This window comes from Ammospiza nelsoni, chromosome 4, assembly GCF_027579445.1.
Source record: "Ammospiza nelsoni isolate bAmmNel1 chromosome 4, bAmmNel1.pri, whole genome shotgun sequence".
Lineage (NCBI taxonomy): Eukaryota > Metazoa > Chordata > Aves > Passeriformes > Passerellidae > Ammospiza > Ammospiza nelsoni.
Window position 1 is genome coordinate 73,792,395 of NC_080636.1, and position 15,176 is coordinate 73,807,570.

At 41.6% G+C, this 15,176-nt stretch overlaps 1 protein-coding gene across 2 annotated transcripts in view; it reads right to left on the reverse strand.

The window, feature by feature from the left end:
• Positions 1-9,868, reverse strand: part of SPOCK3 (SPARC (osteonectin), cwcv and kazal like domains proteoglycan 3) — a 167,081-nt gene extending 157,213 nt beyond the window's left edge. The window contains exons 1-2 of one of the 2 annotated variants that reach the window (XM_059470783.1): positions 9,818-9,868; positions 9,530-9,706 (exon numbers count right to left, since the gene is read on the reverse strand). In XM_059470783.1, the coding sequence (XP_059326766.1) occupies positions 9,530-9,706 (177 nt within the window). In that variant the 5' untranslated portion in view covers positions 9,818-9,868. Of the gene's footprint in view, positions 1-9,529; positions 9,739-9,817 lie in introns of those variants that run through there. The other variant, XM_059470784.1, reaches the window with a different exon arrangement.
• Between the last annotated feature and the right edge of the window lie 5,308 nt (positions 9,869-15,176).

The following is a 15,176-nucleotide window of genomic DNA, read 5'->3' on the forward strand; positions in this document are numbered from 1 at the left end:
CCAATGGGACATCAAATGGTAAGATAAAACTGCAGACATGGTGGGGTTGGACCTATAAAATACTTCTAACATTCTTTGAGGTATTTTGCTCCTCAAAATGAGGGACAGACAGCGTAAAATCACTTTACATTTTTATTGATCTGAGGTACCAGTTAGCATAAGGATGTGTGTGCCCTCCCACACACATAGCCTCATTCACTTATTTAAAAAAAAAAAACAAAAACCAAAAACAAAAACACCCAACACAGCAGCTTTTCCATGTGCTGGACATCAAATACTCGATAGTATCAGTACTTCAGAACCTTCTGGGGGAAAAAACATCATTGTCTTCCAATGGGTTATGGTACTCAAAAATGTCAGAATTCTATTTACAGAGAGTGCTACAATCCAAATCTAGAAAGCTTGGAGGAAAAAAGTTTCATATGCCCTAAGAAACCATCATTTTTACACAAGAATGAATAAAGGAAAGATAGGAATTTTAAACATTCAGCATATGAAAAAAGCAAGCAAAGACAGAAGGTTATGGTAGCTTTTGTCCAAACCACAGTTCTACCACTGTGTAGAACCCATTTTATAAATCCATACATTCAGGACTAGTGAAAAACGTTGAAATATTTTGAGGTTTTATTTGTCTATCTTATTCACTCAGTGCAAATCTACATAGTTAATTCTACTTATGCATATCCCTCCCTCTCCATCTTCATGAGACTTCACCCGCAGATCTCAGCGAGAAATCTCGTGATTCATAATCATGTTACACTTAAACTGGCTAAGACATTACTTACAGTGACTACAAGGCAGTTATATCCCTGCATGCTTTGAGAGGATATTTTCTTTTGGGGAGCCCAGGAATACCAGTGGATATTACAGGTGGAACAAATTGCTTCTTTTTCTAATGTAATTGAGTCTTTTTCTTAATAGTGTAAAAAAATTCTGTCCCCTCATGCCCCAAGTATCAGGACCTTGTAACTGCCTACCAAGAAGTCCTGAATAAAGTTAAATATATATACATGTAAAAATAGGCACATGTATGAAAAACGGAACAGTTTAATAGTTTAAGAGAGAAATGCTAGACTGAGTAAGATTTAGAAAAATTGTTACGCACTTAGTGTGCTTTAATCCAGTTCACATATGGAATATTGTGCACTATTTGCAATACAGTTAGCAATCTGAGCCCTTTGCTGGCTTTGTAAAGTAGGAGCTCTTCACATTCATGTTGTTTGTTCCTGGATGTTGGAAAAAAGATTGCCTACCTATTTCTTAATACACTTAAAGACTTGAAAACCAGATTAAAAGTATGTATCCTGGTGACTATCATAATGAAAATTCTGAAGCTATTTCTCTATTTTCCTTAAGATTTGAATTGGCTTGCAGCAAGTTCCAATATCAACTGTGATTTTTCACATAAAAGCAATTGGCTTTTATTGACAACACACACAAGAAAATGCTACGAAGATGGTAGAACAGAAATCCTTTTAAATAGCAAATTAGCATAAGAAAAATCAAGCACGTATTCCAGACATTTCACATTTGGGCCAAAAAGGAAACACTTCCAGATCAGACCATTATGAATTTAAATGGGGATCTTCCTTACTCTTCGGCAAAACAGCATAAATCTGTTGCCTAGATCATCTGGGAATATTGCAGCTAATTAATTCCCTCATAGTGCAGGCCTTAGAGAGCAAACCTTTATCTGTGCCAGTAGCACACAAAGATTGCTGAAACCTGAAATGCTTTTGCCAAAGAAGAATTTTTGGGTGCAATATAATCTGTGAGGATTTAAGTAAAAAAGCCACTATACACAGGGAAGCATGTTGTCAAATCCAATTGCCTTCTCTGGCCCTAAACTTTATGAACACCAAGAATTCTCAGAGTTTGACACAGACTTTCTAAGTCTGACTAAAGTGATTAACTTTGTCGCAAAAGGCTGGAAGGGCACGTTGTACAATGGACTCTTGTCACTGCTCCTTTACCTACCAGTCTATTCCTTTCATTTCTAAGAATCACTGCTTGGGTTTTCTCCTAAAACGATGTTCCAGTCACCAACACAAGCCCTACCAAATCCTCAAAACATATATGCATCATTAAATATGGATCCCCACACTCTTCATATTAATAACTTCCTGCTGCTTTAATGAACAGCTGGTAGAACACATCATTTTTCACATATAAAAAGGAGTAAGTTCAGTACTTCTCACTGCTATGCTACAAAGATTTAACAACTGGAATGAATTTCACCATCAAGAGCAAGCTCAAAAATGTCAAAGGAGTTTGTTTTCAGTTGCATACAGGCCCCAGTGTAAGTGCACTACCTAAAATTGTTTGATGACTTGCAGACATTTTTAGAGAGATACTGAACAAGCTCCCAACTGACAGTCTCTTCTGATTCAATGATTATGTATCACACAGGAAAATAAAAAAATAATTCATAAGAATTTTCTGCAGCGAAATGTCAAGCACTGGACAGTCTTCAACAATAACATATTAAAATAATACTTTTTGGAAGTACTAAAGTACCAAAAATTTTGAATTATTTCAATCTTTTAAACCCATTCTCCTATTGTGTTCTTTTAAAGCAGCCACTTGCAAAGATAGTAACAGAGCAGTGATACCACATCTTCATCATAATGTGAAAAGCTTTGTCATGGGTTGTAATTTCATTCTATCTCTCCTTGTGTCTTGTCCAAGGCACCACCTGAAACTGCACCACCTTTTTTAGGTACATCATTAATTCCTACATAATTTTTCCTGCTGTCATCCATCAGTGTCAAATGGGAAAGTAGAAATGAAAAACCATTAAAAAAAATTTAACAAATAACTAAAGGTTGTTCAAATTAGGTAAGAATGCCCAATGAAGCTCTGATCACTGATATAACAAGCCACTACCTTTTCTCTTTCAGAAATAAAATTTCAAGAAATATGAAAATTACAAAAACTTTTAATACAATCCCCTATGCCAGCATTTACTCATTTACTATGGAGTGTTGCCTCCATAGTATTTGTTTCTAAAGCAAACAAGCAAGAATTTTAGCATTAGGCATAGTAGGACTTTGAGATGCAGAAAAGGAAACATTCAATAGTTACTAAGACATTAAAACATGTCAAGTTCAGACAAATAGGATAATAGAAAAACAACAAGCAATAGGAGAAACACCATTCCAAAATCAATATCAAAAATTTTAAAAAGCTCTACATTAGAAACATTAACACAAAACAAAACTACAGCTATTTTACTAAAGTATTTTTTCAATACTGATAAAAAAGTGATAGAAATACTGTGGTTAGAATAAAAGCTTCCTTAGGCTTGAATACCTGGGAGTTGCTCTAAAACTAGGTTCCAAAAAAAAGTACCAGCTGCTGAAAGATTTTCTTTTTTCCTTCAGCAGGGAGGAAGGGAGGGTGTGCATGGACACACCAAGAGTCATGACAACACGGACAAGACACAGAAACAACAGACAGACAACTTCTTCAGCTCAGTCAAAAGAGTCACACTCAGAAATAGACCAACACTTGCAAACATACTAATCCAAGCTATTATTTCTCTTTTCTGCAGAGAGTTACATCAAATGCTTCAATTACCACGAATTAATAGAAACAAAGGAGATAGGAAAACAGGATTAATGGTGTCAGTCTAAAAATATCCCGATTCTGCTCAATCCACTGTTTTCTATGTTCTGCCACCCCCTATCAAACCTCTTAGGCATCTTTCCCTTCAGATTGTAAAGCCAAGATAGCCTATGCAGTTTCTGTCACTGTTACCATCTATTTGTGAATTAAAAAGCTATATATACTACACCATAATAAGCACAGATGGCTAGAGTCAATCCCAATAAGATTTAATGGAAAGACAAGAGAAGACTGGGTATCCATAGCCACTAAATAACCTACAGCATATAAAATAAAGATTATTCTTCAGAGAAAGGAGATAAAGATAAGATGAAACAATGTTATCAGCTTTACTTTAGATTATGAGGGCAATCTAAGGAAAAGCACATTACCATTTACTTAACTTCTAAACGTCAGCTACATAAAGAGCTTCCAAGTTAATGCCTTCCAAGAGACATTTAAGAGTTCAGTGTTAACAATAGTTTGAGATTAGTAGACTCTGCCTTTTCAGACAAAAAAAGTATTTGGCACTAGAAACAGGCAGCAAAAGCAGACCATAGGAAAAGTAATCCTGCAAAAGAAAACAGGAATCCATACTCGAGAATGAATTAAAGGCACATAAAAATTAGACACCTTTGTCTATAACACAGAAGAAAGGAAAAATTAAGATTTGCATTACTCTTTCCCATTATAATTTGTTACATTCTATCTAGAAGTTATGAACTATTCAATAGCTTCTTAAATTTCCCTAATTAATTAAAATTAATACAAATTCCTAACACTTTCCCATATTTTACAGTTTTAAAAAGAGCAGTCAAGTCCTCATTAGCTTCATTTCAAAGGCAGTAATTACAGGTGAAGGTACAAAACACTTATTCTGTCAGACCTCCTAGGCTTCCAAATTTTTCCTCCTTCACCATATTAATAAAACTCAGATCATACAAAGTAAGTCATGGGAAAAAGGGACTGACACTTCTTTAGAAGTGCTAGTTTCAGGTAACAGTGGCATGAGGAAAAGATTCAAAGCCCTGTAATTTTTTTAAAAGATCTTGGTTTAACTCAGGTTAAAGGCAACACCAAAAAGCAGCTCATCTTTCATGTTTTCAATTGCATTTTCTCCTGACATCATGATCATGACATATGCATGCTGTAAAAGAGCTGCTGTACCCAATAATAAGGCTTTTTACCCTGACCTATAAAAAGCACTGAAGAAATAAGACCACCAAAACCTTTTTCACACCTAATGAGTTAACATGAGTTAGAGAAAAGACCATGAGTGCTGCACTATCCAGTCCTAAATAATGACTTCCTCTAAAGGATCCTCCATGAACTATGAGGGCTTCTTGTCCATTGCAAAAATCTTGTTGAACAAAAGTCCTCCTCCTCCTACTCAAGCAAAGTTACTGGTACTCCACTCCTAAAGCATGAAAACCTTCTGAATATTTACATGGAAATTTCATAATAAAGTGCAAATAACTTGTGATGAATCCCTTTTAAAAGGGCCTTTGGCTTTCTCAACTGTACAAAGATGTAGTTGTGATCCACACAGAGATGTTCTGCTCAAAACAGTAATGCACAGTTGGCATGGAGCTTAACTGAGGGGCAGTGTTCGTTTTTGAGAAGCCTTAAACCTCCAAAACAGACAAGGGAATAATTAATGCTGGCTATTCTGAATTGATATGAAGACCTAATATTCAATTTATCTCCTTTCCAAACACAGAGGTCTAGTTTTCACTAATGTTGAAAAAACATGCTCTTTAAATACTTCCAAAAGACTCCTCTGGGAAGCCAAGCTGCCCGAACTTGCCACATGTAGAAGGCAACACATTCAATGGCCAATGTGAGAAGACCTCACAGCAAAGCAGAGTGAAAAGGAGTACTACCAGTGAAACTTTCCTCTTCCTAGCTGCTTGGCTTTATGGTCTGTTCAATTTTCTTCTACTTTCTGCACCCTTGATAACTATATTAAGATGGTGGGATGACAGTTAACGCTATAGTATGATGCAGCTGGTTCCAATGATCAACCAACCCTACTATTCTGTAGCAATACTATGACACAGGTGAGTTGTGGAGCTCATTTATCAACTTAAATTTGAAAACACAGCAATCACTTAAATTTTGACCTCTGAAAAGGTATATATCTTGCTTAACTTGCTTTTAACAAGCAAGTTAAAACCCAACATCTCTCTTCCAGCAGCAGATAAAATTTACCATATAAAATACAGCCTTTTTAATGAACACAAATGCATGAGAGACCTTACAAATATCAATTACTAAAATGAGTTACCCTATAGATTCTTTCTTCATTGTATTTTAAAGAAATTAAAATTTAAATTTCTGGAAAAAGCCTGAAAGATTTTCAGATAGTGATACAACAGACAACTAAGGTTGTATGCAATTTTGTCCAACTGACTGTAAATATATAAAAACACAAAATTATTTTAAATGACAAAGCCACTATGTTTTGTTCTAAGATTAAAAACACCACCGCAATTTGGAAAGTAATCAGAAACAGAAAAGTAACTGCTATAATCCAATACTCTGTTTTTCTCCACAGATTTACAGCATTATGAGTAATGAAGGTTTGCTAGATAAGATTTAAGATGTTCAAAGTAGGAGAGCATAAATGTAATGCCATTTCTCAATCACATTTTTCAAAAGGAATAATCTTTATTTCAGACAAACTGCAGTATATATATATATATATATATATATATTTATCAAGCGTCTAGTGCTATCATCATAGATAAAACCATTACCACAAAGCACTATCAATATAACAAAATATGAATGAAGAAGATATCCCTAACAGCATCTACTGAAAAGCCTCAGTTCCCAAGCCTGAAATAAACTGAGGATACATTCCCATGGGCTAGAACCTCCCAGCATCCTGACAGCACAGCACTGGCTGCTGAAGCAGCCTAACCAGGCAGCTTGGAAAACCCTAATAAACACACCAACCCTTACTTTACTGACAGACATGAATAGTTGCAGCTACTCAGCAACTGGACTGCAGCAGCACTAAGATGGAGTTGAAAACTCTTCAGGCAAAAAGTAAATGTACCCTTGTATAGAACCCAAAATGGTTTGACTTGCACACACAACTTGAAGGAGATGATATTTAACACATCCCATCTCCCCCATCTTAAGATGGAAAGTCTCCTATTTAAAAACAGGACCATTCTCAATTTTTGCTCAAGAAAAAGAAGTGGGAAGGTAGGTAGCCTCTAACACACATCTAGTTTCCCACTGTTACATGTTAAGGCACAGTTCTTGCCTATACCTACTGCATTATTTTCAACAGATTTGTCAGAATTATCAAGACCTTTCAAAAGAAATGAAAAGTCAGTTACAGTTCTGCCTGTATAAAGAACTGAAAAGATCTTAGCTAGTAATCACACATTAATAACACTTAGTGACAAAAATTACATTTTAGGGTATGTTAAGACAGCTAGGTTTAGGGATGGCTTGGCTTTTTATAAATAAAATATCATATCCTGGTTTAGCAGGCTCTGTAACGGTTCCCTCTCTGAATGACTGTGTTCTTTCTCACTGTGATCTAAAACTCTTAAGAAACTGAGCCAATGAGCCAGAAGTCAGGGTCATTATCTTTCACATTAATCAGTCCTGTCAGTTAAGTCTTAAGTTAAGCTTCTAAATACTTCTTTTCACACCAGAATTCCATCTCACCCTTACATCTGTAGGGCATCAAAAGCCTGCAAAAAATATCCTGCTCTGACCAGAGAATTAAATTACAAACACAGGCCTTGCATACCTTGATTTTAACTCTGCAAGACAGTTACCCCTACATATGTTTCATATGCTGCTGTCCTATTCCTTAACAGGAGCCCACTTTGAAATCACTAATCACATTGCTAATCACAATTTCAAAACCAACAAATTACAGTCACACAAGTAAATTTACTAATTATATAAAAATGTAGGATGGCAAAACTTCTTCACCGTGTTATATTTAAGTATGATAATTGATAAGTATTCTTACAAGATATTTTTCTTATGTATTCTTGTACAGGTAGATTAACACAATTTTGGAGGGAGGTTTACAGTTATATGTTATGAATTACTGAAAACTACCCATGCTTTACAGGGAGAGCCTTGTAATATTAAATAAATATTCCAGACTGGGTACCAATCAATAGGACATAAGCATGCTGCACAAGAAATAAAAGCATACACTTCACTGAAGCACTAGCCTTATAAAACTTATACTGTGTAAAAATAAGCCAGCATATTTGCAAATTGCCTCAGAAGAATCAGTATGCAGTATTCCTCAAAGCAGTCACTCTTAAAACCCTTGGGGACACCTACTTGTCACAGAATAAATTATCTGGCTAATATCCAATATTACAGCACACGTCAGTGGGCACCCAGGAGACGGGCATTAGAGAGCACTTAGCTTCCTCAGCCTTGCAGGTTAGTCCTTACATAAATGACTTTGCCCAATTACAAACCATAACTGACGTATGTATGTATTTTGGAGTTTTCTAGCAGCAGCCTTTAATCCTAGAACATTTCTACAGCACCAGATTTTCGCTCGTTTTTTGGTTTTTTTCCCCAAAATCACAGGTGCCGATGCACAGCATACTGAACTGATATTTTTCACATGAACCTAAGCTCTTTTATTTTTAAGATATTCAAGGCAAACAAAAATATCTGACTACTGACTGGAAGTGCTCTCAAACACCAGAATCAGGCTGTTTAATAAAAACTATTGTGAAAATAAGTTCTTCCACAACTCTGGTAGCTCTTTCCCAGTTGCTTAAGATAAACAGCCAAGCTAGCATCCCACAGACATCAAGCTAGAAAATACATGCATCACAAGACACCCCAGGTCTCAGAAAAATAAGAGACTTATTGGAGACATTTACTTTGGTTTGCTACAGCAAACCGCAGTCACCAGCAGGCTGTAGAACAAGAAGAAACCTGTTGCCTCTGAAGTTACAACCAAATCAATGCTTCACACCAAATCAAAATCCAGTACGTTAAAAAGTAAAGAAAAGAGAAAATTATTTTGCATGGTTGGAATTCGGATTTTTAAAAGTGACACCAAGGGACGCAGGATACAGGATGCTCAAAGAAAATCTGTTCCACTGAAAGAAATGTGAACGGCTATTGAAAATAGGTTGCCTTTTACTCAACTTGCAGCAAACACAGCCCGAACCAGGCGCACAGGCGAAGCACGCTGAGGACAGAGCCACCTTACAGCGGCAGGTTTCGTAACTGACGAGATTCGGGTCAGGCTGGGGCTGCCGTTCTGGGGCTCCGAGCGCGGCCTTCCGGGCACGGCGCACCGCTGCGCCTTAGCCCCGCACCCCGACACCGCAACCCGGCCGTGAGCGCTGCCCCTTGTCCCCCGCCCTCCCGGCCGGCACTAACGACAGGGCACGGCGAGACGCGGCGGTGCCGGCCGGTGCCGCTGCCAGGTGCCCGGGCAGGGAGGGAGAGAGGGAGGGGGCTCTGTCCCGGGCGGCACCGGCGGAGCGGCGAGCCCCGGCCCCCACCGCATCCCCTCCGGCATCGGGGCGGGCGGCGGGAGGAAGGAGGGCGAACGCGGCTCTCCCCCTGCACGCCCGGCGCCCCGCAGGGCGGGAAGCGGCTCCGCGGCCCGGCCCGCCGGGCCCCAAGGTGCGGGCTGGGTGCCCCGCACGGCCCGGGGCACGCCGGGCGGTCCTGCCCGCTCCGCGCCGGAGCGCACCGGGAGCTGCCCGGCGGGACCCCCAGCCTTCTCGCCGAGGCGCCGCAGACAATTATTTAAGAATTAAAATTCGGGGAGAAGGGGGAAAGTTGAGGCTGTACCCCAGCCCCCGCTCCTCGAGGGATGCCCTACACCCTGCAGGAAGGGAACTAACGGGAGCGGGCTGGGCGCGGCTGCCGGCGGGCAGGGTGGAAGGGCTGAACTTACGTCTCGGAATTTGTTCCACTGCCCGACCTCCTTGTCGTACTGGGAGACGGTCGTGAGCCATTGTTTATCGTCCAGAAAATTGCCGCTGTCCGGTCTGCCCCCGGCCGCCGCCGCCGCCGCCGGGCTGCACCAAGCTGCTGCACACACGCACACCAAGGCTGCCGCCGCCGTGAGCATCTGGGCGAGAGGAAACACGGGCAGGGGGGTTACCCACGGCGGAGCCCGACCCCGGCCGGGGGCTGCCGGCGGGGCACGGGACAGCCGCCCGCGGCGGGGCCCCTCGCCCACCTGCAAGCGGCGCCCCGGGGGAAGGGGAGGGGAAGGCAGCCCAGCCCGTCACCTTGCCGCGCGCCCCGCGCTCCTCGCCGCGGCCGGAAAGGCGGCCCCGCGCCCGCTCCCTCCCCGCACGCGCCGCCGTCTGCGGCCGCCCGGCCGTCCGCCCCGCTCCCGCGCCGCGCGCGCCGCCCGCCCCTCGCCACGCCCCGCCCCCGCCCCGCCGCGCCGCGCGCCGCACCGGGAGAGGCGCGCGCCCGCCGGGAACCGCCGGGAACTGCGCGGGGCCGGCAGCAGCGGCACGTCCCGGGCACCGGCACAGCCCCGGGCACCTGTACACCCCCAGGCACCGGCACATCCCGGATACCGGCACACAGCCCCGAGCACCGGTACATCCCGGGCGCCGGCACACCCCCGCCGAGCCCCGCCCGGCCCCGCAGCAGCCGCGCGGTGCCGCCGCCTCCTCCAGGTGGGGGTGGATGCCGCTGGAACTTCGCTAGAGCTCCGCTGGCGCCTCGCATCCCGAGTTAGATGGGCGCAAAGCCCCGGGCGGACACGATCCTTCAGAACTCGCAGTCAGACAGAACTTCCCGCGCCTTCGGGACAAGGACAGACACGAGCTCCCGGGGCGCCTCTGAGCGCTAATGGAGGCGCATTGTGATGCTGTCTGCCCGTGTTATCCCTTTCGTAAGGATAGTGCACACTTCCCTCTCTTTCTGCTTTTGTCTTTTTTTAAAAGCAAGAGTGGGTTAATTCCAAGTCTTTAATGACAACCATGAGCAACCATGCTTTCCCGAATTAGTTAAATTTAATTTAGAATTGAGTAAGGGGCAAGAATAGATCAATTACCTATCCAGAATTCCTGCCTCCATATTTAAGTTCTATTTGCCATCCCGTTGACCTCTTTAATCTAATTTTTAATGTTACCTTTATTCCCTAGACTTGAGTAACACTCTGCTTTTTAGGTTTGTATTAGCCGCGTGGTGCGAGGATTCGGCAGAGGGAGCGGGGCAGGGGCTGCGGGGCGGCCTCTGCGGGGAGAGGCGCGGTACTCTGTGGGAAGAGGCGCGGTACTCTGTGGGGAGAGGCGCGGTACTCTGTGGGAAGAGGCGTGGGACTCTGTGGGAAGAGGCGCGGTACTCTGTGGGAAGAGGCGCGGTACTCTGTGGGGAGAGGCGCGGTACTCTGTGGGAAGAGGCGTGGGACTCTGTGGGAAGAGGCGTGGGACTCTGTGGGAAGAGGCGCGGTACTCTGTGGGAAGAGGCGTGGGACTCTGTGGGAAGAGGCGTGGGACTCTGTGGGAAGAGGCGTGGGACTCTGTGGGGAGAGGCGCGGTACTCTGTGGGAAGAGGTGTGGGACTCTGTGGGAAGAGGCGCGGTACTCTGTGGGAAGAGGTGTGGGACTCTGCGGGAAGAGGCGCGGTACTCTGTGGGAAGAGGCGTGGGACTCTCCCGCTTCGGGAGCAGCTGCTCCCGGCAGCCCCACAGCGGACACATCGCGGCCGCAGCTGAGCCGCTCGGCAAAGCTGGCGGCGCCTCCGTGAAAGCATCGCTGAGAAAGGGCAGAAACGCTGTGCGGGGAGGGGAAGCGGGGACAGAAACGGTGACAAACAGCAGGGAACGCCGGGGCCAGGGAGGGATGAGAAGGTGCTCTCCAGGGCAGAGTGCTGCAGACCCTGACAGGCTCATGCCAGAGCAAAGGGATAGATACACCCAGAGAAACTCTGGCAAGCCCAGACCGGAGCTCATTTTCCGGAAGAACTGCAGCCTATTGGAAAGCCATGCCAGAGCAGAGGGAAAGTGTGAGAAGGAACGAGCAGTTAAGAGAAATTGTTACACGCCGACTGTACGTGCCCTCAATTCTCCCTGTGCTGGTCAGGGAGAGAGGAGTCTGGAATGAAGAGGAGACTCTTCATTCCAGAGAATGAAGAAAAAGAAGTGATAAAAATTGTTCTTTTAACGTGTGTCTTTGCCTTTAGCACTGCTCACACTAGCTGTTACATTTTTATTTTAATTGGCAATAAATCTTCTTCCAATCAAGTTTGTTTTGTCTGCAACAGTAATCGATAAAGAGTATTCCTGGTTTTATTTAACCCATGAGCTCTCTCACTCCAATTCTTCCTAGACTTGTCCTGCTGGGGAGAGGGGCTGTGAGCAGCTGGGTGAATGTTTGGCTGTTAGCCAGGATTAACCCACGGCGAGGTAGCCAAGTACATCAAGTACACAACACTCTCAGTGTCGTTGCTGAAAGTGTTTTCTGTGGTAAAATATGAGTTACTTTCAGACCTGGTACTAGGGTCAAGTCCATCAAGTGATTCTCTGCTGGCAGAAAAATGCCACTTCATGCAAAAAGAGAAGTGATTATGAGATTGCCACTGATTTACACGAGTTTTGATTTTGGTCATGAACTGTAACTACAGACAGATAGTAGAGTACTAATTAAATCAAATAACCTACATCATACAGTACATAATACATGCCAATTTTGTTCCTAAACTTGTATCACTAAAATCAATGAAAATCCTGTCACTCGTATGACAGAGAGGATGATTGCCAGATTAGGATTTATGTGCCTGACTCTAAAAATGCTACCTATCCAGAATGATATTATATTCTGTAATAAATGAATCATAAAATTCAAAGCAAAGGGATAGAGAGACTGCACAGAGGCTAAAGAAGAATCAATACAACAGTCATGTTATGCTCAGGGTGGGTTATAGAGTCAGTACTTTACAGAATCATTCTCTGACAAACCAGTTTGTACTTGTCAGTCTTAATGTTAATTTCCTACAAATTGCTTTGCCCTTTGGCAAAGAAGAAAGTTCTCCATAAAGCTAATGTGGTTTTTTGGATTTTTTTTTTAAAGAATTACTTATTTAAACTTTTTTTTACAGCATCCCAATTCCTGAATTTGTGTTTTCACTTACCCAGCAATAAGGTGATCTAGTTTTGTTCTCATTTGCTTCACCTGTTTTTGACAATTTCCTCCAGATAATATTAGTTAGTACTTTTAAGTTATTGTTCATCTTTCTATACTTAGAGAAGAGGAATAAAAGTGGCTAAGATTTGCATTCAGTAAAAATCCTTAGAAAGGGGAAATCTCTTATGGTTCGAGTTTTACAGAAGTTTCACTGCAATTTGTCTAAAAAGTGATCTTCAACACCTATCACTGCAGTTTCTACTGACAACACATACTAATGATCAATTATATGTAATTTTGCCTGAACCAAGCTATTTGAAGTCTTTAATAATTCTAAATGTATTCCTTATAATTTTAACCACTCTGATCTCCACATAATTGGTTTAAGAGCCTCATTCTGATCAAGGACTTTACATAAGTTGGTAATTCCATTTATTCAAGTACACAATGATACTTGATTGAAATGGCATTTTGAAGATACAAAACTAACAACTTTTCTTTTTCTTTTCCTCAATAATTTCACTTCTCTTCAAAGATTAAATCTATGCACCTTGAGAAATATTCTTTATTTGAAATGTACATACATTTCTTACAGAAAATGTAACTGTATTGTTACATACTGATGTGTTTAACAATAGCATCTTTAAGATGTGACAGGGAATCTGTTACTGCAGCAGTGGTAAGAGAATAATACTAAAGGTAACAGGAACATGATTTTGAAATGAAGTTTAGAAACTCTGCCTCATAGCTCTTCACCATTTTTCAGTCAAGAAGCATTGTTGTTATTAACAAAAAAACTCTTTCTTCTTGATTCCAAAACATGATCTATTTTGCAAATTTTTGGTAACAAATATTTCAATATTAAGACTTATTAATTTAGAACAATAACTTTTCAGGTGTCTTCCCCTCTGAGTAGCTGATGCATCCTACAGGGAGGTAGCAATGAAGATGGTAATATACTTGCTGGTAATATGCTTGCAAGTTAGAATACTGATGTGAGTAATATGGTTGTTGCACAAGGAAAAGGATGAAAAGAGAATAAAATGTATGAAGCTATATATTGGAAGACAAAGTTTGTATGCATAGGTTACTGATGGAAGAGAAGGGACATGCTGAAAAATAATTAGGAAATGGAAGGAAATTTATGCCCTGAACACTGTCACAAAAGTGCTTTACTCACTTCCTGCAAATGACGGATATGTTCACTTAAGGCAATTAAGTATGGAGTTCATTTTTTGAAACTATTTTAACTGCAAGGGCTGTGCTATTATATTTGAATAAACTTATGTTGAAGGGAATCCCAAGGGAACACCTAGATATCCCACTGCCCACAGGCAAAGCCAGAAATTCCTTGTCACTGCTGGCAGATGTCGAACCAAATCTACTTCTAGAATCACCACTGGTGGAGTCTGTCAGTGGTAGAAACTCCACACTGATCTGTGTCAGCAGGTTTTACTAGACTAATTTTGGAAGAGGTTTCCAATATCCAAAACAAATTGATCTTACTGCAATTTAAGCTTGTAATTTATGGTTAATCCTATTCACCAAAAACATGAAGTGCAAATTACTCTTTTCCTCTGATCAGCAGTCTTTCCCCATAGTGGAAACTATGGTAACCCTACTCTGTATTTTGTCCCAATGATATGTTTATTACCATATTTTTACCCTGTTCTTTTAATCTTATACCATGATTTTGAGATCTCTGATCACTTAATTATCCCACTGAATTGGGCATTGAGGTTTTTCCATCGTCAATGTCTAGAACACTAGAACACCCTTGAACAGAGCAGAGGATTTACTTCATAAACATAAATTATTTTGGCTTGATTGTCTTTGGTATCTTCCAGATATTTGGACATACTGTGCTGAATTACGTGTCCCTGTATTTTCCAGAAATTGAAGGTGGAATGACAAGAGTTTCATTTTCTGACCCTTTCTCACCCACTTTTTTGAAAGTCTCTTTTTTAAAGAAACTCTTTAATTTGCTTTGGTTTTTTACAGTCATCTGGTACCTGCTTGCTCTCTACAGTTTCTCAAAAGTGATGACTAACCATTTTGAGACCCTTTCAAACAATTCTGTGAATATTCGGGGCAGAGTTCATAAGATGATTAGAACAATCTCATTTTTACAAAAATTACGAAATAGATTTGTTACAGATAAAGTCTTTTCTAAGCCCTTTCTTTTTCTTGTCATTGCTGTGATGACTGAGTCAACAAACTACATGCCATTAATGACTGATGCATAGATTTTAAATTTCTTTTTCTTACATTTCTCTCCTTACCACATTCTTCCTCCACAATGGGACTCATCCTTTCCTTTAATCTTCTTTATAGTAATACTATGTTTGCAATTATTTCTTATTAACCTTGATGTCTTTTGCTAGCTGCATCTCAACTTCTCCTTGACTTTTGCTACTTGTGCCTTGAACTGATTTGAAGTATTCATCTTTCATT